Source organism: Sprattus sprattus, assembly GCF_963457725.1.
Source record: "Sprattus sprattus genome assembly, chromosome: 16".
Taxonomy (NCBI): Eukaryota; Metazoa; Chordata; class Actinopteri; order Clupeiformes; family Clupeidae; genus Sprattus; species Sprattus sprattus.
Genome location: NC_137914.1, coordinates 21,760,669 through 21,785,800, shown reverse-complemented (window position 1 = coordinate 21,785,800; position 25,132 = coordinate 21,760,669). Strand labels below are relative to the sequence as shown.

Genomic DNA, 25,132 nt, shown 5'->3' with positions numbered 1-25,132 from the left:
GCCAAGCTGTTGCTTCACTAATAGGCATATGCTTAATCAATTCGTTATTTCATTCCCTGGCTATTTAGCCTTGTTTTTGCTTTTGAATGAATGGAAATATGTATACATTTGCATTATTGGTTTATTATTGTCTACAGTGTAGTCTACTACATACATACATTTTATCCTTGGCTTTAAACTGATCATATTTATAGAGTGGTTCTGTGGACTTTAAAACACTGATGTGACAGTGCACCTGGCGTGGGTTTGTGTGCGTGTCACGATGTGCGTCGGGGCGATATAGGGGCCTCATCTTGGTAATTAGCCCCAGGCCTCAAAATGTCTTAATCCGGCCCTGAACCAGTCTCATAATGTAAAATGCCATCCATATCTGACTTTACCATACACCATTCACCTCCAGACAGCTTGAGTAGTTTCATCACGGACATTGTTTGTGCACCATGACTGTGGGCTGTGGGACTCTCACCCCCTCCCTCTGTGTTTGTGTGTCAGTGTATGTCTGCCCAGGGTCAGGCGGGGAGCTCCTTTGAGAGCCGCGTGGTGGTGGTGTGTGAGAAGATGATGAATCGCGCCTGCTGGGCCAAGTCCAAGCACCTCATCCACTCAAAGACCTTCCGGGGCATGACCCTGCTGCACCTGGCTGCCGGGCAGGGCTACGCCACCCTCATCCAGACCCTTATCAAGTGGCGGTGAGTCCAAAACACTATGTTAGAGCTCACAGACAGTACTAATGGTGGTCTGTCTAACATAGTAACGGTACTTGAAGAAAGGTCCAAAGACATTTTTGACAGCATCAGTGAATTGGGGGGAAAAAAATGAAGTCAAGAAGATGTTCTATGTTGTGTTGTGTAGCTCAGCTCGTCATCAAGGTCATATACTAAGCTAAACTAAGCTTGATACTAGGATATACTAGATTAAACTAGATATATGTTATCAGTCATGCAATTTTGCCAGATATGCATTAGTATATTTGTCCAGCACTTCAAAAGAACACAAACACAAGCATATTGTAAATATTTTTTTGTATTTACATTAGATAATGACTTGGTATGACACATAAGAACTCAGATGGATGCATTGCCTCAGTTGCATTTGTATAAATGTTCCATTATTGTTTCTGTCATCTCCAGCACGAAGCATGCAGACAGTATTGATCTGGAGCTGGAGGTCGACCCTCTCAATGTAGACCACTTCTCCTGCACCCCACTGGTGAGAAACTCAGACTTGAACAATACCGTAGCAGTCTTTTACAGTACTGACATGTATAACAGCAAACTACGCTGGAGCAGAAGGATCAGCTCTATCATGATGTAGAACAGGTCTGTCAGCTCAATGCCAGACCTGATTCAGGATCAGAATGCAGGTTGTTAAAATAGTTACTTTTTCATAGCCTGGTCATAGCTGTAGGGATCCTTTACCAACCCCACTAGCTTGAAAGTGTGCTGATCATTTGGGTTGTCTCTCCATCAACTCATCCCCTGGTTCTGTCTGTGTAGATGTGGGCCTGTGCACTGGGCCACCTGGAGGCCGCAGTGGTCCTGTACAAGTGGGACCGGCGGGCGCTGGCCATCCCTGACTCTCTGGGCCGCCTGCCCCTGTCCATCGCACGCTCCCGTGGCCACACCAAGCTGGCCGAGTGCCTGGAGCAGCTCCAGAGAGAGGAGCAGCAGACGCCCACCTCCCTGCCTCCCCCGCCACCGCCCAGCTCCCGCCTGGGATTCTCGCCCGCCCCCGACGCCCCCTCCTCCGACGGCGGCTGGATGGTGAACTGGGCCGGGGACGGAGTGATGACCCACAGTGGACAGAGGAGCGGAGCGGTTACCACTACCACCAGTACATCCAGCAACATGACCCCCGGTGAGTAGTGGTGCTCTACAGATCCATGAGGCAGGCTGGCGTTGGAAGATGGCTTTTTATTGTTGCCACACAACATCTGCTCCAACTGAATTTCGATATTTTATTCTTTTGTGTGAAAAGAAACCTGTAGAATCTGTTGACACTGTTAACGGTGAGGTACACAAATAGCCATAGCTTCAGGCTTAGGGTTAGTGTTATGATGTTTCTCAAGGTTTGTGCACCTTCAGAAATAAAACACTGCATAGGTCTATCAATGAAATATTTAAAGAAGCAAATATGGTTTAAAAAGTCAACATTTAACAAAGATGATGTGGCACTGATTGGTGGAATCCATCCCCATTCATTTTCATTTCCATCCTCTCTCACACAGACCTGAGGAGGCCCCGGTCAGAGCCCTCCAACTACTACAGCAGTGAGTGCCATCGGGACCTCCCGCTGGCCAAGAAACACAAGCCCAACCCCGAGGGAGGGGCGCAGATGCGACCCGACAAGGCCATGTCTGTCCCCCTCAGTCTGGAGCAGCAGCATCAGCTCCACAGCCCCAAGACCCTCTCCCCCCAGCCCGTCAGCCCAGACAAGAGCACCGAGGATGGGGCAGGCGGCGGTGCTGGTGGTGGCGGAACTGGAGGCTTGGTTCAGACCAAGCTGGGCTCGTTCCGGGGAGCAGGGACCAAGTGGAGCTCGCGGGAGGTGTACTCCGGCAGGAAGGGAGGAGGTGGCGGAGGTGGAGGTGGCAGCCTGGGGAAGGAGAAGCTGGCGGGGAGGCTCAGGCAGCGCGAGCCCCTTAGCATGCTGATGATGACAGAAAGGGAGATGGTGGACACGGAGCTGCTCAACTACCGGGAGGACCTGGAGAGCCAGGACTGCCTCACACACATGGACGACCTGCAGGTGAGTCTGAACTCAACGGTCAGACCTTCACAACCCCTCTACCTCTTCTAAAGTTCAGCTGTTACACTGCAACCAGTAGGCCCCCGACAATGGAAACCATGGCGAATGTCTGTGGACTAAAAAAATGGAAATCAAATCAAAATAATACATCATTCATACACCTCTTTCCTCTCACACTCACACTTACTCATCTTACCCTTAACGCGACTGTAAAACTGCACCTGTTTTTCTCATTCACCGAGACATTCATGGAAACCCTCTCTGACTCATACACCCACTCACTCACTCTCTCCCTCACTCATGTATGGAGACACTCAGCACACTCTCACTCCTTCACTCCTTCACTCACTCTCTCACTCATGTATGGAGACTCAGCACACTCTCACTCCTTCACTCCTTCACTCACTCTCTCACTCATGTATGGAGACACTCAGCACACTCTCACTCCTTCACTCCTTCACTCACTCATGTATGGAGACTCAGCACACTCTCACTCCTTCACTCACTTTCTCACTCATGTATGGAGACACTCAGCACACTCTCACTCCTTCACTCACTCCGTCCTCAGTCTCTCTTTGTTGTTCACACTTTCACATAGTGACACATGTACTTCATGTGCACCTTTCATACTCATACAGTCCTGTGATACCTGTTTGTACAGTGCATTTGTCAGTGCACTGCAGGATAAACATGGGCAGTTTCCTCAAACTGACACATTCATCCATTTAAATATTTGCTCACATACGCCTATAACATTTATATATCTGCGCAGCACTCAAAGCGGTTAACGACAAGATGGTGGGTCCACAAATGCTGCTGATCGATACATGTGCACTGTAAGTTGCAGCTCCAAAAGTGAACAGTGTCCATTATTTGAAGATCCATGGGCAAGTTGTATGAGTTATTGCTGCCACCATAGCTCTAACACTGCCTCTGAGCACCAGATAGACTGCATCCACTCACGGCAAAGCTCCACGTCAGACGCTCCCCGCCATGTGATCTCCGGCAGCCGGCTCAAACACTCACACACACTCACACCCTCCGTGATGTAAGTGCCTCTAAATAGCGCCCGGATTACAAAACAAACACTGAAGCGTGGAAAAATAAAGAGGGCATCGAGTGCCCATCCGTCAGGTAGCTGGCACCCGCCAGCCGGTCCTGTGCCTCAGCCAGCCAGCCAGCGGGTCGGTCAGCCGCCGGTCACTAACTTGGCCTGAATCACAGGATAAAGAGCGGATGTCTGTTTGACGTGTGAGCAGGGCAAGGGCTGGCCTCTCTTTCTTTTTCTCTCTCTCTTTCTTTCGATCTCTCTGTCTTTCTCACACACGGGCTCACAGGCAGGCAGGCTGGACCTCCACCACATAATAAACTCCAGCCATTGATCCACTCGGCCGGCCAAGAGGCACTCGCCGATCCATTCGTCTCTGTCACGCTCGACAGAGAGAGCAGACGCATCTGAGGAGGATGGCCATGCTGGCACTCAGATACGGGGGGGGAGTGTTTGTGTGTGTAGATATGTGTGTGTGTTCATGTGTAGATGTGTGTGTGTGTGTGTGTGTTTTTGTTTGTAGGTGTGTGTGTGTGTTTGTGTGTGTGTGTGTGTGTAGGCATATTTGCTCAGAGCTCCTGGGTTTATATACTCTGTACTGTGTGTGATCCACTGGTAAACACTGGGATCTTGGCAACAGAGCTTGACAAGTGATGTATGTAAATATGGCATTTGCACGCAAACCTCATTTTCAGCACAAAACTGAACACCAAGAAAATGCATGTCTCTGTGTGTGTGTGTGTTTGTCTGTGTGTATGTCTGTGTGTGTGTGTATGTCTGTTTGTGTATGTCTGTTTGTGTATGTCTGTGTGTGTATGTCTGTGTGTGTATGTCTGTGTGTGTTTATGTTTTTGTGTGTGTGTATGTATTAAGTGTTCTTCATGCATTACGTATGCATGTGTGATTAGCAGTGCAGTTTGTTCTGGCCCTCATTGACATGCATGTGGCATTTGTGTGAATAAGAGTGTGTGTAAATCTCTCCCCAGGCGAACATGATGACCTTGGCCGAGCACATCATCGAAGCCACGCCCGAGCGCATAAAGCAGGAGAACTTCGCGGCCGTGGACCCGGTGCCCCTGGACAGCGCCAGCGTCAACAACACCATGAGCTGGCTCGCCAGTTACCTGGGCGACGCCGAACACCTCCCCAGCATCATCCATCTCCGGTGAGCTGCCCTGCCAGTCTGATGCTGATCGCCATCACCTCATGGGTCCTGCCTGTAGTTTAACACCGGGAAGGGAGATGGACAGAATGAAGTCTTTACAATAGAACTGAGAACATTGAGCTCTCAAGCGGCTCTCGCTGGCTCTGAGTCATTGTCAGTGTGACCCGTGTAAAGCATATGAGACTTTCATATTAAGAGTGCAGTCCAAAGAACAGCTCCTTCAGCTCTTCATATACAGTCTTCATATACAGTCTTTACGTCTTGCTCATTAAATGTAAGATGAAACTGAGATGAAAGTTACCTCAGTGAAAGTCCTTCTTCGTTGTATATGTTTTCACACTATAGGGACATGAAACAGTGCAACAATGGATAATGCCAGGAGGCTGTCTGAACAAAGCCTATGTGTCCTCTACTGAATCCCTGTGCAGTTACAACACTGGCATTGAAACATCTATAAAACCAAGTTTCTTTTCTTACCGATCTCTCCTTGTCCCAGATCCCTGTACAGCGAGCCCCTGACCCCCTCGTCCAACCCCGGCCTGAGCCCTGGTGGGTCACCCCTGCATGAGGGGCCCATGGAGAAGCCCGGCTTGCCCTCTCCGGCCGAGTGGAGCGAGTTCCTGAGCGCCTCCAACAGCAAGGTGGAGCGGGACCTGGCCCAGCTCACGCTGTCTGACCCTGAGCAGAGGGAGCTTTACGAGGCCGCCCGGCTGGTGCAGACCGCCTTCCACAAGTGCAAGGTACAGGCCAGGTCTCAGGTACAGCCAACAGTGAGGGTGTGCGTCCGTGAGAAGTGGTGTCCTCGCGTGGGGCTCTAGGAGCTGTGTTGATGTGTCGCAGTGCAGATGTGTATGTGTTGTGTGGTGGCTGGGTGGGTGGAAGGGTGGGTCAGGTTGATCGGTGTGTGTGAGGAGGTGCTGGTTCCCATCTGTCCATGGAAAGAGACAGAGTTGAGGCTCAGTGGCATTTGTGTCACCAGCACAGCTTCTCTAAGTGTTGTGTTTTTTTTTACAGTTTTTTTACAGAAATGGGCAGTGATCTGCACTCACACATGCACACTTACACACATACCAAACACACACACAAACTCTTGTCTTACTGTCTGTCCTCCTCCGTACACACACACAAAAACGTCACACTCAGACCCACACATTTAGTTGTTGCAGTCCCTGTGGCTTACGCATGGGAAAGGTTGCTGGTGGCTTGAGCAGTGCATGGCCTGGCTTAAAGGGAACGACTGCGCTGCTCTCCTCTCCTCCTCTCCTCTCCTTTCTCACTCAAACCCCAATCATTCAGTCCTTAGTGCTACAGGCTTTGCAGATGGACGCTGCTCTCTCTTCCTCTCCTCTCTCATTCGCTCATTCGCTCACTCTCCCCCCCCCCCCCCCCCCCCCTCTCCCCTGTGGCTGTGCATAATGACTTTCCACATCTCAAACTGTTCCCTGTCCTTCTGAGGCATCTGTTCTCCAGCTCTGCCAGGTGAATCGGAGCGGGAATGCTGGCACAGCCCACCTCTCTGTCTAGCTGTCTCTTTTTCTATCTCCTTCTGTCTTTCCTTCCCTCTCTTTCTCTCAGTCTGTTTTCCCCTCCCTATTTCCCTATCTTTCCCTGTCTGTCTGTCTAACTCTCTCTCTCTCTCTCTCTCTCATCATTGAAGTACCTCTCTGCAGCTCCCGGGTGTGGACTGCTAGTCGTGGCGTCTGGCCGGGAGGACTGCAGAGGTGACGGCTGGCTGTGGAGCAAACCACTCCTGACACTGACCTTTGACCCCTCTGCTCTTCTCCAACAGGGCCGACCGCTACGGGAGCAACAGGAAGTAGCCGCTGCCGTTGTTCAGCGCTGTTACAGGAAGTATAAACAGGTGCGTCCTCCACTCCTGTCTCCAGACCTTCATATCTCCCTTATACCCCAGTCAAGTCACGGCCTGCATCCACTAGGAAGACTAGCATACAGGCCTTGGCTCCAGGAGGCAAAGAAGTGTCACTCTTACCTAATACAAACAGAATATCCTTTCTCTTTAGCATACCAGTAGTAGCACCACTTATCATCAAACAAATACACCCCTCCTTTCAGTGCTCCTTCAGAAGCTCTGCCCCCCCAAATTAATGAACATTGCCAAGACAACGACACTGACAACTGGGCTAGCTGACCGAAAGAGAAATATGGCGGAATCCAGAGTGTCTGCTGTCCAAGGCCCGGGTGGTGGAGATGGTCTAGACATTCCAGCTTTATACGGCATGGAAGTGGATGTTTCTCTTATAGATAAAAATGATATCATATAAAACAACCTCAAGAGAGGACTGTAGGTTTGAAGATTATCAGTTTAACTAACAAGGATGGTGACATCACCTAGCATAGCATTTTGAATTATGCATCATTCCAAATAATCCCAGTGCCAGCAAATTTGTGTTTTTAAAGTAACACTATGCAACAATTTGACACTTTTTGAGGTATGGTTTTATAGGCAACTAGTAGCAACTAGCATTATGTAGTAGCATATGGTCATGTGAAGGACAGATAAACACTTGTGTCTTTCCCACTAGTCATCCAGAATATGCCCTATGTAGTTCTGCATACTGGGCTGGAATACTCTGCAAAAATGGAAGAAAAGCTTTCACAGCATGACATTGCCAGCTATACTGCCAAAAGACACCCGTTATTGTGTTGGCAAGCTTCTATCAGTGTCAACTGGGCTGTTGGTGGTGTTTGCAAGGTTTTGGAACAGAACTCCTTATTGCTGCTTTACGTTTTCATGGCTATAAAACCTTAGAACAGGCTAAAAACATTAGACAAACAAATAACATGACATAGAGCGAAAAACGACACTGCAAGTAATGCAACTGACGTTAGCTATGTTGTGGGTTAGACATCTGTCGCTACAGTTGCTGCTGCTAAGATACAATGTAGAGTGCGAGACGGTTTCCTAGCAGCTCCAGATAGCGAATCTCACAACTCTCCTGTTTCTATGTCACTAGGTGACATCACAACCACAGCATTTTTTGGCAATCTATAAAGTAAGCTGCATGGCCATGGGCAAGTAATTTAACATTACCCGAAACATAGCAAAACTAATGTTACCCACCTGTCAAGCGGAAACCTCCCCATCTGTCTTCGTGACAACTTTCAGAGGGCTCTCCACTATTGGAAAGATTTACCGCACCGTCTCCCCTTCCCCTGGTCCTGTGCACGAGCACAAACGCCCCCTGCTGCTGATTGGCTGGAATTGTGTTGTGTGGTTCTGTCAGAAGCATTTTGTTTGTTTCCCATTTACAGAGTCAGGGCTGCGTACAAACACCAGCTGTTTTTCAGCGTGCACACAGAATAGTCGGCTAGTGGACCTTGAGGATATTGACTGAATTTGACAAGAAGTGCATTCGATTAGAATCACTCACTGCACGTTTAAAGGGCTTCCTGAAAGGGTTTGCTGCTGTGTATTGCAGACCTGAACTGTTATCCTTTTAGTGAATCTCTGCCTTACCTCTCATCTCTTTCTTTTACAAGCTAACATGGATAGCTTTGAAGGTAACATTTTCTTCCTATTGTCTGTCCCTTTGAAGTGCTCCTAAATTATGCCCTTTGCAACAAGGCTCTATATTTTGACATTCTTGTGCTGATACCAGAAATATATCTTTTTGTCTCAATATCTCTTTATATCTCTGTGTCCCTCTCTCTTCCTTTGAACTCTCCCTTTACCTCCCCCTCTCTCTCATTCCCCTTCTCCTGTGTCTCCTCTCCTCATGCTCCTACCCAGTATGCACTTTATAAGAAGATGACGCAGGCCGCCATCCTAATCCAGAGTAAGTTCCGTAGCTACCACGAGCAGAAGAAGTTCCAGCAGAGCCGGCGGGCAGCCATGCTGATCCAGCAATACTACCGCAGCTACAAGGAGTTTGGCCGCCACCGGCCCCACCGCCGCACCGCCACCGCCGCCCTGGTGCAACACAAACTCAGGTAAGGACACACCAGGCGAAGAACATGTTGTAGTATAGTACAGCTTATTGTAGTATAGTAGGGTATAGTAGGCTATAGTGTAGTTTACTTTATTATATAGCTAAATGCCTCTTGGCTCACAAACCGCACAACATTGCAGTGTTTAGAATGACCTTAAACAGAAACACAAATGGAATGGCCCTCCTAAAATAAGAAGGAGGCAGAGAGCCCCTCGCCTAGCCCAGTGATGTATTCCAGGGTATACGCATATTTTATTAATTTTCAGTCAGCATTGCGTATACCCACTTCTCAAAACAGGGCGTTTATCCTGTGCTGTATGGGCTGCTTAAAAAAAATTCAAAGTAGCCTATACCCACTTCTCCAGGGACCACTACACCACTGGCCTAGCCTGACTGTAGACACCATAAGCAATGGTCCGATAGTTCAGATGGAGGAGCACTGCACTCTGAGCCCAAGCTGTTGCGATAATATCACTGTTTGAGACTCAACGTCTTTGCTGACAATTAATGAAACTTGCAATTGAAAGTGCAGTGGAGGGCGTTATTGGCCCTATAATGTTGTGGTATATGGTTAGTCAGCAGTGCTCACCGTGATGGTAAAGCTCTTGCTCCTGTGTTTTTCCAGAAGCAGTCTGCTCACCAAGAGGCAAGACCAGGCCGCTCGCAAGATCATGAGGTTCCTGCGCCGCTGTCGCCACAGGTAACCGCCCCCACAGCACCTTCTGCTGGAGTCTAGCTGCACCAACACTGCTCCCCTCTCTCCTCTCTATACAGTGAACACACCCACACAGAAACAGAACTAAATGCAGAGGACGTGCCTATAGTTACACTGATTTGCATACCTCATACCTCACACCCCACCTCAATGCTGTCAGAAACAGAAGCACACAGAGACACACACTAAAGAAAGGGAGAAGGAGAGGGAGACATACACACACCCAACAGTGGATGTATCTCCCCAGTGGCCTCAATAAGTCAGGGTGTGTAAGCCTTATCTGAAGTTATCTGAACTGCACACCACTGCAGAAAGCTCTGCAGAAGCACAACAGTAATCTGACCACAGCAGTTAAGAGAGGCCAGGCACTGGAGGAGAGCATTAAGGAAATGAGAGATGAGAGCTAAGATGCTCACTCACATGTACAGAACCTTCTGCCTAGGGCAGGGACTGACAGCATGAATTGGGGGGTTAGGTGGGGTCAGGGGTCATCTCAGTGCTTTAGGAGTTGTCGTTTGGGGGGGTTAGGGTCAGGGGTTTTGTACACACCTTTGCAGAAGCACCCCCTCTCCCTCTTCTCCCCACTGTATCACCTCCCCCCCCCCCCCTCCCTCACGGTCCCTACTGTGTGCTAATAGCTGTCTGGTTGTTGTTGTTTTGCTCTTAATGCAAAGCCCTTTGATGGACCATAGACTGTTCAAGCGGGTGAGTGCAGCCTGAGCAACTCAAGTTTGTGCTTTTCTCTCTAACTCTCTCTCTTTCCCTCCCTCCCTCTCTCTCTCTCTATCTCTCTCTCTCTCTCTATCTCTCTCTCTCTCTCGCTCAGTCTTTCCTAAACTGTATGGTTACTCTGAGAGTCCCCTTCCCACTTCATCCATGTCTTTATCCCCCTCTCTCTTTCTTTCATTCCTTCTCTGTCTTTCTTTCTCTCTCTCTCTCTCTCTCCCCCTCTTTTCCTTTCTCCTCCATCACTGTTGCCTGTTGCCTGCTTGCATGCCAGCTGACCCCTGGAAGCACAGGTGGACTGTGACTCAGTTTAAGAGCAGATGTGCAGTAGCTCGACCGCTCTCTGACTAACCACTGCTCATGAATGACAATGTACACCACAACACTAAACAAGCCTCTCCCTCTCTTTCTCTCTCTCTCTCTCTCTCTTTTTCTCCCTCATGCTTTTGCTCTCTCTCTCTCTCTATTTACGGAAATGGGTTTCTTTTGTTTGTCATCTTTTCATTTTTTTGTTTTCTTTTCTTCTTTTCCTTGTGCCATCATGAAGATGTTAGAGAACTAAGAGGTGGTCATAACAACGTGGCCATGTTGCATGCCTGGTGACAACTATAGGCCTTGCTTTCATGACCTGTAGGCATGCTCCGAATTATGTCACTTCCTGTGTGGGGTGGATGTGGTCTCACAGAAGGCGACTGTGTCGCTGGTGTGGTTATGCCGAGTGTGATGGGACAAATCTGTCGCCTCTTTGCAAAGAAGAAATTGTTTCTATGATAACTTAAAATAAAATGCCGTTAACAGAAGGTCATAGATGAGTACATATGCTTCAAGCCAATGTAGCACATTATTGCATACTTACTGCTGTGAAGATGGTAATGCCTTTATTCTCTTTGCAATCCATAAGGAATACGTTTGTTTAATATACACTGTGATGCAGATTTCTTGTCATCCCACATTAATTACTTCAAATCTTCCTTTTGTGAACTTATAAGATTAGAAGAGGAGAGAAGGCAAAAAAAATATGTGTATTTTTCCCATTAGACTAGATTCTGAAGACTCAGGGGAACGGAGAGAAATGGCACATGGGGGGAAAGAAGAATAAAACTTAAATAGGCCAATTCACAAAGCATCATTCTGTCAGTTTGCAAGTGAAATGAAAGTCTGCATTTCCATATAAGCTTCAGTGATAGGTACTTAACAAAAAGAAGGGCATTTCAACAGAAGCTGATGGACTGGAAAATCTATTATTCCCTTTGCAGAAAGAGTATCTCTTTTCCGAGGCCTATATGGAGGATCAGACGGATACCATTTTCATTAACAAAGTTTCAGTCATAACTTTGACCCCATATGTTGTTTTGATGAAGCATTTAGATTTTTGGATGATTAAGTCATCAGCATATATTATCTCTTACTTCCAGCCTTGACATTATAGGAGTCATCACCCCTAAAGAAAACGTTGATTGTCGTTTCGCTATGAGTACCTGAATGTCTACTTTGCTGTTTGGTCAAATATGAGAAACTGGATTGAAGGGGAGGGGTGGGATCAAAGTTCAAAGGTTGCAGAGGATGTTGTTGTGTTTTGATGCCTGGATGATGCCTGCGTGTTTCAAAGCTGCTATGTGTGTGTGTTGTTCTCTCTCTCTAGAGTGAAAGAATTGAGAAAGGCCAGGGAACATGAGAACCTGCAGAAGAGCCCCCTCACCATGTGACATCACTCTCCAGATTCCTCTTTTTTCTGTTTTTCCGTTTGATCAGAGACGTTTTACAACAGAAGGAGAAAAAAAATGAAAACGAAATGCTAATTCACTGAGAACACTGCAACGATTCCTACTAGGGTCCTGCTGATCCTACTCCTGCGAGTACATGTACAACAGCATTTTTTCATATCTCCTCTATCTTTCTTTATGAGGGAAAAAGCCCACTTTTATGAATTAAAAAAAAACTCTGCAAAGGGGAGACTTATTAAAGGAAGGACATTCGCTTCATGACATTTTTTGCACTTTTTTCATGGATTAATTTGTCCTTTTGGTTTCTGGAAGCATGAATAGTGGGAGAATGCAAGGATGCTGGAAACAACCCCTGGCATCATGAGGATGACACAAAGAGGACAGAGAACACGAGAAACAAGCCGAGAGAAGCTATGGAACCAACAAAGGGAACTTAGAGAGAGAGACCAGGCTCTATGTGTATTTCATGTTTTAATGTGACTTATTGATCCTATCATAGACAAAAAAAAGGAACCAAAAATTGTTGGTAATTCATAACCCACTTGTACACATACCGAAGGAAACAAACAACACAGCTTGAATCAGACATCATCCCCATAAAGCAAATATCTACCCAGTCCTTTGTGTAAGAAGGGTCACGACCTCACATGAATGTAGGAGAGGTGTGGGCAAAGTAAACACTAATCTTATTTTGCTATGTCTGTTTTGGATGAGAATAGGTGGGGAATCAAATTTGTCAAAAGCGATTATTTTAACTGACTGATGATTCAATATTTATTATAGCTTGGGGGAGGGGGAGGGGGGTCATGCAAACTGTAGTTTGTCTTGTTTTCAGTTGTTCTCCTTTGGTCCGTTGCTTGAATCAACACCACAATCGTCTTAATTACAAGTCGATATCAGTGTTAGTCTGCGACGTGTGTGTGTGTGTGTGTGTGTGTGAGCGTGCGTCGGTGCTTTGTTCGCTTAAAATTGGTGAAGAGGGAAACGAACCCGCAAGGCACGAGAAGCTGCATGCGCTCCGGTCCGTGCTGTTTGTGGCATGCTTGAAGTGTGGTCTTTGTCCTTAGTCTTTTTCTACAGAGTTTACTGTCGTGGGGCTCCTATTCGCCATGGAGTCAGTGCCCAACACCTCCCCCACAGCTCCTAGAGTTCGTCATTAAAGTTCTTTAGGTGTCGACGTGATGAACCATGTGTTATTTCAAATTTCAATTGGCCTTTTGTCATTCAGTTTTATCTCCTGACAGCAAACCAATTGCACCATTGTGTTTTATTTATTGATTTATTCATTTTAAAGGTTTATGTTTGAACTTCACGGACCATTAAGGTTTTTGTGAAGTGAAAGATCACATACATTGCCTTGATGTCTTAGAGATTCTCTGAGGGGTCCCTGAGCGAGTCCCTCAATAGTGGTTAGACAAATCCATATTTTTGACAATTGAGCGGTTTGTGTACATATGGAAAGTTGCAGGTTTCGCAAAGAAAAAAAAACATTTATCCGAATGGGATTGTATTTTAGAAATATATTATTTTATTCATTAAAATGGGGACAAAACAGGTACCGTAAGCAACATAAACTGAATATTTGTATAGTTTTCTTTGAATGCCTAAGAAGTATGGTTGTATTGTTTGTACATAGTGTAAATATCTGGGATAAACTGAGACACATGCATGAAGACATGAACAAAGGTACAACAATGGACTAAAAGCATTAGTGGCTATGCTCTGTAAAATGATTCAGACTATTTCACTATAAGAGTATTTTATTTTATTTTGAATGTTCTTGAGAAGAACATTTTGCTAAAGCATGACCTTATTGCAAAAATAAAAAAATAATGATGTAAAAAATACTGTATTTAGAGTTAGGAGAAAATCAGCAAAATGATCTTAAGGTTTAAGGTTATGTTTACATTTTTTGTTCATATCCATTTTATTTTGGGGCTACCAAGAATCTTTTGCCAATGGTGCCAAGTATTGTGAATGCTTTATTGCTTAACAACAGAATTAAGTTCATCTTTGCTTAACAGATAATCAAACAACAAAAACAATTTGCATAAACGTCAACACGTCACAATTCGAGGAACGTCCACAGAAAGAGCTACACTCTTCTCAAGAAGAGCATTTTTTTTCTAAAGCAACTTTGAAGTCTTTCACATATCCCTTTTTTTATCACCAGTGGCAACATTCAAACTGCTTTGCTATTGGCTAGCACTCATCATCTGTAAGAGAATGGAAAGATGGCTCCTATGAGAACTGATGAAATGGCTATCTTATGTGACCCGGAAAGCGCCAGTCCTTTTGGCTAAATAGGCAATTTTCTGTCTGAATGGGATTCTATGTACGTACCAGCTGGCTAAGTGTTAAGGCCGAATTATGCTCTGTTTTAGACGTAACGCCTAAGCACGTAATTTACACAAGGAACTTGTTTTAGACAAGTTTTGATTTAAGGTTCGTTTTAGACGCAGAGCGTGTTGCAAGGCTTGTGTTGCGTGTTGCAAAGCAAATTGACGCCAGAACTGTAGATTTATTTTGAGTTAAGTAAGCCTATTTATTGCAGCAGGACAAAGGAAAAAAACTTACCGGAGCATGAAAGTGTAGTGGGCGAAAGACTTGATGTTATGAATACATGTGTTACACAAAATACAAATGTTGGCAATTCAGTACCAGTGGCGAAAAAGACATGACGCAAAAGTTCGTTTATTGACATCTTTTAATGACTGCGACAGGCTTTAAAACGATGTGTTTATGAGTTACATTATTTAAGATGAGGTGGTAAACGGTGAGAGAATCTCATCATGTTGTCAATGCTTGTAACTACAATGGTGCTGGCCATCAGTTAAGCCCACGTTAATGTTAACTTTTGTATATGAGCAGACCGGGCTCATTCTATCAAAATCGCGGGTGCAATTGATTGATTCACGTCAATATGAACTCAATGAATGATACCACCATGACTCACAAGTGGCGGAAAATGAATATGAAAGTAGGCTACCTATTTGTTCGTGAATGACCACGTTCTCTCCAAACAATCGCGGGTGAGAATGGGATATTCTCTCCATAAATTCGCGGTAATTTAAGCATTCTATAAGTGTTTAAAGAGGATTTGTAAAGGAGTTCGTGTCTTTGGACCTCTTCTGTTATGTTTGTTCCTAATCCATAAGAAAAGGCTTGTGAGACGGTCTGCAGGTTATTCATGATTTAAAAAAATGTATGGGTCTAAAAAAGGCTGTAGTATGCTATTAACCCGGAAACGTGAGACTCTGTGAAAGGTTGTGGTAGCCGGCCAATCACAGCCTTTGCGAGCTGTGTAGGGCCGTAGTGTTTTAGTCGCATAGTCAGGAATTTTGGGCGACGCACTTAAGCACGTAAGGGGGGATATTTTACCGCGCAAGGGGGGGTTATGTATCTTACGTGCTTACGCGTTACGTCTAAAACAGAGCATAATTCGGCCTTTACGGTGTCACAAGGAAAATGTTCTCACTAGTAGTTGTTTACTGCATGCTGGTTTCAGATAATTAAGGACGCTGTCTAAATGGTTGCCCCTGTCCAACATACAAAGCGAACAGTGAAATGAAACCCTAGAAGTAATTACAGGAGCATTCTGGTCTAAACGCTGAAGAGAGGTCTGAACATACATAGGTGCTAATACACAAAAATATGGCATCACAGAGAAGCCAACTTTTATTATTGTTTTTTTCAACCAGTTTGTTTGTCAGCTGGCGATGTGCCAATCCTGTGAGTGTCACTTAGTGTTGCAACAGCTTTTGAAAAGGAGCACAGACGCTATCTGAATGCGAAGATGCTGTTTGTGAGAATGTCATGGGTAATGCCTACACTGATGGTATCCCGATTGAGTTGTATTTGTGTGGAATGTATGGCAAAGACTATCCTGTGTTCCAAATTGTTCTTTGTATTGTCATTTTGCGATCATTTTTTTATATTGATTTGTAACATGCAGATGTAAGGAACTTTGTTTACTTTTTGTGTTCTTTTTGTGTTTATGACTTTGTATGTATACATTTGGTTTAGAGTGACTGAGTGGGAAGTGCCTAATCAACCTGCATCTCGACTGTGGCAAGCCTAGTTCAGTTAGCATGCGTCCAATACACACACACACACATACACACTGGTGTTAGAAGGATTTTCATAGTACAGGTTGCAAACCTCGATCCCTCCCAAAATCTCCTACAATCCTCAGTCCACTCTCACTGATGGCAAAAACCCTTTGTGTGTTTTAGGCTTCCCCTATTTTCATTGGCTTCAGGGTCTATGCCAACAGTTTGCCAGTGCTTTAGGACATGATGCCCAACTAGTGTCTCCAGCTGAAAAAAATACCCTCAACAGACATCTCATCAGTTCATTATTCTCGCCTTGCATTCATCTCTCCAGTAGAGGTTTAGGATGTCAGCTATCGCACTGCTGTGGCACCTTGAGAAGGTCTTATTATGCTTGCATGGTACATAGAAACCTGGGTGGCTGAATTGAACACCCGAAGCATGCTTATTTTTGTAGAATCGGTAGCCAGGTAGACTTGTTAAAGACGTGTTCTGTACAGAGGAGGACGGCGGTTTTACGTGTCACAGGTGCACAGAACTTTTTCTAAGATGGAGGACTTCTTCAGGGTGGGCAGAGGAGAAACCTAAAACAAGAAAACTAAAAAAAATGACTAGATTTAATATCAAAACACTTAGCACCCAACAGTATTCACACGTAAATGGCCAGCAAGACTTTTTTTACTTATTATTTTTATTATTACGTACATTGACTTGGATTCAGTTGTCCCAGATTTCTAGAGAAGGATCTTACACACCTCAGCAGGTCCAAGGATTCTTACAGACCACCTTAAGAGACACCGCTGCATTCTCCCTGTGTGCATCTCAGTGTGTATGACAGCGGTAGTTTGGTCTTACCCAGTGGACAGACAGACAGACAAACAGACAAGGAGAAACCTCACACTAGTCTCTTTGTAGCGTAGAGAGTCGTCGGCCTCCCTCTGGTAGTTTCTTTCCTACTCAGGGTGCCAAAATGAGGAGGGGGAAGTGGAGCGGGACACAGGGGAGGAGCCTGTTACTGAGGACACCTTTAGCAGGAGAGTCAGATTCAAGTGGGCGCTCCCTCCTTCAAGCAGTGTTCCCCCGTTACTTAATGAGCTTGCGTGTCTCCGGAGAAAACAACCGGGAGTGTGACACGTAAGAAGTCATTTCGCAGCTCCCTTTTTTTTCCTTCCTTTTCCTCTCTGTTTTTCACTCCAGAGTGGGCTGACCTGCAGTAGAACTGAAAGACCGTCACCCTCTCCTCCCAAAATGAGGCTCACAATATGTCGAGCATTGAGTAATGTGTTTCGACCGCACAAAGGAAGCCATTCACTCCTCTTAATGTTTTATCAGGCTGGTGAGGCTCCGTGAACTATGACTGGGCTGTTTCTGATGCTCCCTATGATAGCCAATGACAGTGGACTTAGAGCTTCGCCACATAGTATATCGTCTTAGACGGAGATGTCTCTTTGTCCGCGGTTCCCCTTATTCTTGGGTAACAAACTTATCTTAACCATCAAGCATCTACTGTTCAAAGAGATATGGATACGCTACAGTTTGTCCTGTGTGTATTCCACAGTAGCCTACCACTGCCATGCAGTAGATGAGTAGCTGTGTGAGATTTGACTCTAAAATGCTCCCCGACTGAACACTGTCCCTGTGATCCCACACAAACACGTTGTTTTTGTAATAACATAAGGTGAATTTTCATTTGAGCACATTTTGTGTCAGAATGTACCTGGTTATTGGCTTCAGGTTGCTCCCTGTGTGGTATTGCAGGTCAGCTTACTGGAAGCTTACCTCCCATCATGCTCCACAGTTAGAGTGAAAGACCGCCTTTCCTCCTCTCCGTCTTGTTATGCACCCGTGGTTCACACCCATAGGCACACTGGAAACACAGGGCAGAGACAACAAAACACAACACGCAACATCTCACAAAGTTTTCCACTCATGGACACAGAGCAATAAACATTATTTTCTTATGAAGTGGAGACCTGTAGACCCTTGCGAAAACCAACCAATTGGACACCCGTAGTTGACCTACTCTTATGCAAATGCCAGTATTGCAGGATTAGTACTCAGTAGTTTATGGACAGCGATTATATGACACCCTTTACCGAGCTGCACGTTTCATCATCTCCCAAAAAAAAGAGAAAAAAAAACATGAAAAACACCAAGAAAAAAAGACTCAGCCCTGCTTTTGTACCAGGTAGTGGGGCCTCCAACACTTTGCATGTAAGATGACTAGTGTTAGATCTTTTTTCCTCTCATCTTCTTGCTGTCTTTCCCCCTCTCTCTCTTTCTCCCCCCCCCCTCTCTCTGCCTCTCCCTGTTATGTAGCCCTTTGCCTTTTCCTCCCCTTCTTTGTTTCACTCTTCCTTTTTTTTCTTTTCTTCTTCTCCCTCTCTGGTTTGTAAGTTTTATTTTTGTAATTGTGCATGTTAAAGCGTCACTGAAACAATGGATATGTTTAAAAAGAGAAAAAAAAGAATTCAGCTGCTGAAGCCATGCAAAACATTTTGAATTGCCCTTAAAAATATGAAAGATGTTTTCTGAATGCTTTATATTCTTTCTGCTGTAAAATAATAAAAAATACAAAAATGAAGAAAAAAATCATGCTTTTCCATCCAGTGTGGTCTGTGCTACAACTCTATTCTGCCCCCTAGTGGCTATTATAGTAATAGTAAGAATAAACACACACACACACACACACACATCAAATGCTTCAGACATTAGTACACATTACTGTCATCTGAATGGTGTAATAATATATTTTCCAGAATTCAAGCAAAATCCAATAACGTCATACCTCAGTGACGAAGTGGCCAAAGATGGTCTTTAGTGTCACACAGAATGTCTATAAATTCCATTCAAAGTTTTAAAATATATTACCAGAAGTCTCAGTTGTGTCATTATTCTATTTCTAAGTCACCTTGCTATGGGTCGAAACCATACTTTATGTTCTGTCGGTGGAAAGCAGTTCCAATATCTTGAAGCGTCACGCTCCATATTCCCACTAACGTTAAGAGTAGACTGTAGCTCATAGCTCAACACCTTGATGACGTCTTAGGACTGTGCTGCGTTGGCACTTTCTGCCCTGCTACTAGTGAGGCACAACATATGGATGGGCAGTGCTCTGACGGAGGCCACTGATAGGGTGAATCACCTGCGAATTTATGGGGCAGGTAATGGTGTTTTGGGCCCAGGGGATTGGACGCTGGTGACCGTGCGCGCATATAAGGCTGTGAAGGAATGTCAGCACCTCACACACTCTGCCTCTACCTCTGCACTGGACACCTTCCTCTACTGCTATACTCAAAGGTAAGTACCATCACTTCCCTCAGACTGAAGTTAGAGTCTGATTGCATGATGGGTATGACTAATGACTGCTTTATCTCTGATCTGAACGTATTGCTTTGTTATGTCGTCCACTATTGCAGGGTTAGCTTAAATCAACAGGAGAGAAAATAACTGTAAATATACCTTCTAATGTAGCGCAGGGTTCTACTGGCATCAATGCCCCATATAGATGAACAGGGTAGGGTGAATAGATGATGACTGGGACAAGATTTTAGTTTTGTGGTGAACTGGCATTAAAATAATCTTTTCCCTTTGGTTTTCCAAACATATTCCTGCCTAACGTTACCCTTTCACACCAAGTTTGGGATAAATGGTGAACCTGGTTTGAGAGTGGCACTGCGTGTTTTGGCAAGGCAAGACAGCGAATAATGTCTTTCTGAAAGCATTATGCCATGTGGTCATGAGCTCCTCTTAAGTCTACTTTGCGGTGTTCTATTGTCCTGTATTATGCGGTGTAGACTGATGTCTTTGTATTGCTGTGCTATGTTATGTTATGCTATGCCCTGCTACATGTGGTGCTCTGCTGTGCAGATGATGGCTGTGCTGGCGCTGACCTTAGCCCTGATGGTGGTGTCTGTGGTCAGGCAGAGTGACAGCCAGCCACTGCGGACAGATCCTATAGAGATGACAGAGGTGGGTCTCATGCGACTGCTTATAACACACTCAACCCAAACACACACACACATACATCCACGCACGCACGCACGCACGCACGCGCACACACACACACACACACTCACACTCACACTTACACTCACACTTACACTCACACTCACACTCACACACAGACATATAGCGATATACATAGACAAGCGAATTGACTGTTCCTTTAAATAAGAATGTTTTAGTAAAACTTAAATGATCATCATAAAATACAAAACTCATTCATGCAATTTAATGTGACCCTCTTCACGGTAAAACCCTTGATGCACAGACCGATCTGTTTTACTACTGTACTTTTACACACCCGGTTAATCTTCCACTCCTCTCCCCCACTAGCTGTTGGCAATGATACGGGCAGCTGGGCCAGGAGGAGGAGAGGCAGCGTTGATGGACGGCTACCCAGGAGAGGAGGGGCTGTTGTCTGAAAGCGAGCAGCTGGACAAGAGAGACCTTCCCCGACTTGGTGTCTCCGTCTTCCGTTCCAGTCCGTCGAAAGTCACCAACAGCAAGACGTGGGTCCCTAGCTCTCTGCATGCACATTTACCGCAATCATTAAGTCATCACATTGATCCCATTCATAATCAGTGGACAGTGGAAAATGTATTCCTATTTTGCCTCTTGGGGATTGGAGGTCGTTACCTATGAATAATTATGATGTTCTAGTTCAACTATACAGTACTCACTCTTATAAGAGGAAGCATCACTTCCAGCCAGCATGTGCAGTTAACTGCTTACCTGTCAGAATAGCTATGGCAAAACCCTTCAACAAATGCTTTTATTTTTCTCTTTCTTTCTGTTTCTCGATTTCACATACCCTTGTTCCCGCTCCCCCATCACACTCTCCCTGTCTCTTCCCCCTTTCTTTCTTTCTCCTCCTCCCTCTCTCCCTCTCTCTCAGGTATAAGGAGGGTGGTAGATGCCGTGCTTTCTATCGACACGTTTGAGAGGAAGTCTGGAATCCATGGTTGAAAGTCCCCATTGTATCTGACACTTGTATCTGATCAAATGCTATGTTTGAAATCTATTTTCAGTACAGGATATTTATATTTAAAGTTCTCTATGACATGCTATGTGCTATGCAAGCCTTCTGACGTCAATAAAGCTCAATGATGTAAACTGTGAATCTTCCTGTTTTATTTTTTATATTTTGGGTCCTATTGTTGGTATTCCCCCTTGTGCACATTGAAGACTAACACATACATAAGAATGATAACTGTAAAACCAATAGAAGCATTATAAATGTCCAAAAAAACTATTAAAACTTGTCAAACTATGTTTCAGATGGTTCATCATTCAAATAATTTAAGGAAACAAACTAATGGACTGAGATGTGATTTCTAAATATATGGATTTATTTTATTATGTGGACACACTGCAACAATAGTGGGAATGTTTAAATACCAATATACAGTGCAACATTTATTGTGTGTGTGTGTGTATTCAAGATATATGTTGAATCTGTGAGTGTGTGTGTGTGAGTGTGAGATAATGAGAGAGTGCATGCACAGTCTCAGCTGACTACTGTGTGTAGCTGTGGTTCCATCTGGTCCCGTCCTCTCAGTTTCAAACACAGTACTTCCAGAAGCAGTCAGAAGCCCCTCTCTTTCTGTATGCTCTCCATCCACTATAGGGACGATAGTGCCGCTGTTTGGCCAGGAGAGCCTGATGTATTAGGTGGACAGGAGAGAGAATAAAGTTCCTCATTATTGTATATGGTGAAATAATGAACTGTTCATCATTTTTGTAAAGGGGCTAACATCAACACTCATTATTTTGTATGTATTTTAAGGTAGGACTATAGATCTCACCTGTCTCAAGGCGTCTCTTGAGAAAAGTCCCGCTGCTGTGAGACCTAAGAAATGAGGCAGGTGAATGCATCTGCTCCCTAACATCTCCTCAGTCCTCACAGTACAAGCTTCTTGAAAGACTTGATATAAGACTCAGTGGTCTTCTACTACACTACTACTAATAAGATGCAGCTTCATTATTTTGTATGAGCTGATGGATACAATCTGTTCAAGATAAATTGTAGTGTGTTTTACCGTTTGTGTTGAGCAGTTGGGAGAGGTCTAGGGTGGCCCCTCTGGAGTCAGACAGAGACAGCTCCTCTGGAGAGCCCATTCCATCCTCCTCCACCAGGACTAAGGAGATGAACACATACACAAACCCTAGGAGCGCTGACAGGCACACTGCGGAGACATACACAAACCCTAGGAGCACTAAGGAGACATACACATACACAAATCCTAGGAGCACTGACAGACATACTAAAGCCCAATTTATGGTCGTCCATTTACGCAGACACGGAGAGCCCTCTCCGTCGTTGCAAACGCTCTCCAAGCACCTCTCAGTGGCCTAACGTACACTTCCTAAATTTTGTAACTATCCATCGAAATGACGGAGAGCCCATGGACACTCCAGGGCTGTGATTGGCAAATGCCGAACATTTCATAAAACGTTTTACTCTTTTACCCAGCAAACATTAATGTCATTATATAATATGGGTCAAAACTATTTGTTTTGAGTAATTTTGACGTAATTAAATTATTTCAGTGGTAACTTGCTAGCACTCACCAGGCCCGGCGTAAGGCATCTCGGCTGAGTCTGAGACAGGGTGCCCAGTTAGGACTCCAGCGGTGACCAGCAGCAGGGCACAGGACAGGAGGAGGTTTCCGATCATCTCTGCAAAGTGGAGGGGAGAGAGAGGCAACTCTGGTGGCAGCAGATCACACCTGGGCTGTGTTGAGTCTTCGGTGTCCCTCCTGGTGCTGTCTGTGAGGGTTATATACCGCTGTGTGGCGTGGCGTGGCGTGGTGTGGCGTGGCATGGGGTGTAATTGTCATTTCATAGGGCCCCTCAGTGGTGTCCCCTCACTCTTGCATAAATCACAGACGCTGGTAAAAGGAACAAATGGAGAGGACAATATAAAAAACACAAACATGAGACGCGGCCTGTGCTCCTCTGCGCATCCTGATTGGACAGGGAGATTTAACTGTGTTGACCGCCATTAACTTATTTGTGTTTCTGCTTTTATTAGGCGAGTTCAGGTGTGCAGGCGAGCCCTTCATCAACACCTTTATGAGTAACAGGCAAAAGAAGGCCCCTGGATTAATTGGTTTAACAAGTCATCTTCAGTCTCTCTACTGTTGAAGCTTGGTGATGGGTTTGATTGGAGAATGCAGGGAATGTGACGTTTGGCTGTTCACTTTTCAGTGTACAGGTCTTGAGATGTCATACTGGCATTCATGCGCTTCACACACATTTATGGTTTAGATGGACATGCAACAATGACCTTCAACCGCACAAATATAACACTGCTTCACGACAACTCTTTGTGTCTATTTGACAGTGGCATGACTGAATGAGGCTTATGTAATTATGTGTATTCTCTTCCTGGATGAGGTAGAATTTACTGGGCAGGGGCAAATGAGGCCAGCCGTGTCTATGCAACCTCATAAATATCAAGAACCCACCACTTGGCATTTGTTGATGGAGTCTGAAATAGGTCAGATGTTTCTCTCTTGTGAATCTGCATGATTGATGCTCTCATCATTCTCCAGCCTTGTTCCCAACCAAATGATGTATCGATGGTCTCAGTTTTTCCTACAATAGCCATAAACATATTGATTTGCTCTGACACACTGGAGTAAGACACAGAGGCAGCCGCTGATTAACTGCTCCTTTTAAAAGAGCAAGGTAGACAGCATACAAATGACTCATTCAGGCGCCTTATGGTGTTAAGTGCGCTGAAACCAAGGCGTGTCACTGATAGACACCGGATTTACTGAGACTCCGATGTCTGTTTCCCTTTGTTTGCACTTTGTTTTGATGTGAACTCAGGGGAAGCAATGAGGAACTTGGTCTTAGAAGACCACAAAGAACGCTTTCAAGGTCCATGCAAATGTTCAGAGAATAAAAAAAAACACTTGAGAGTAAAAATGTGTTTGTTTGTAAATATTTGTTATGTTTTTAAGTTTATGGTGTCGAATTTGTACAAAATGCTATTCCATTGCAGTGCTTCAGTCTGTAACTTCAAAGCAAAACAGACCAAGTTTGTTCTATGGAAATAATTAAGCTGAACCTGACAACAAAGTGAAGAGGACCTTGTATGAATGTCAGCGTTTGATATATGAGGCAGGGAGCGAATTGTATTTCTCCACCTGAAGGGCAATTTGGTTATAATTAAATGTGGTGCTTTTGTGATCTTGAAAAATCATTTAGTAAGTACCTCAGTTAAGGCAATTAAATAGCCCACACATCTCTGCATTGAGAGCTCTTCCTTAGTTGATAAACCAATGCCAGTAGCACATGACAACCATTTCATCCTTTACACTGCCACCCAGAATTGTTTTGCTCCAGCAGGTGGCAGAAAACGACAAAAAGACATAAGGCGAAAGGGCAGTGAAGATAATAACTACATTTTAAAGTGCCAGCATGCATAAAAATACCTCCATGCTGACAAATAATTATTTAACTTTAAAGACACTGAAAATCACATAAAATCGTCACATAGTCACTTAGTAGTAGGCGTACTAGTAGCCCATGTACTTTTATTGACTTAAGTGGGAAGTAGCCTAATCTCACATCACACATTTTAGCATCAACTTTGTCAACCTATACCCGAAGCATTAAAGGTATAATAATATACATATATAATTATAACATTAATAATAATACATCTGTATTATTTATTCTATTAGTTTTTTTTCTATATACCCTACCACAGCCACATTTTTCTCATGTCACAGAGCCTGGCTGCCTGTGTGACAGATCTCACAAAGACTTGAGCTGCTCATTGGAAAATTCGCTTTCAGCCAGAAAGAATCTTTTATGCGGGTAAACAGACGAACATGTCACTTTCCAACTACTTTAAAACTATGTCCATCAAGAGTGTGACTTGAACAACCTCTTTGAAAACGACAGTGCTCTCAATTAGTGTGACGCAAGAGTTAGGTAAGTTTGTCCGTGTTGGCTTCCCATCCGGTGTCCAAGTCTGGCGGCT

At 44.8% G+C, this 25,132-nt stretch overlaps 1 protein-coding gene across 1 annotated transcript in view; it reads left to right on the top strand.

The window, feature by feature from the left end:
• camta1a (calmodulin binding transcription activator 1a) overlaps positions 1–12,027 on the top strand; it is a gene marked incomplete at its 3' end in the record, with an annotated part of 384,283 nt that extends 372,256 nt beyond the window's left edge. The window contains 12 exon segments of the mRNA XM_080853296.1: positions 493–689; positions 1,131–1,209; positions 1,497–1,857; positions 2,228–2,748; positions 4,783–4,961; positions 5,458–5,701; positions 6,751–6,822; positions 8,463–8,483; positions 8,713–8,912; positions 9,537–9,611; positions 10,301–10,331; positions 11,995–12,027. Of these exon segments, the coding sequence (XP_080709422.1) occupies positions 493–689; positions 1,131–1,209; positions 1,497–1,857; positions 2,228–2,748; positions 4,783–4,961; positions 5,458–5,701; positions 6,751–6,822; positions 8,463–8,483; positions 8,713–8,912; positions 9,537–9,611; positions 10,301–10,331; positions 11,995–12,027 (2,013 nt within the window).
• Positions 12,028–25,132: the final 13,105 nt, after the last annotated feature.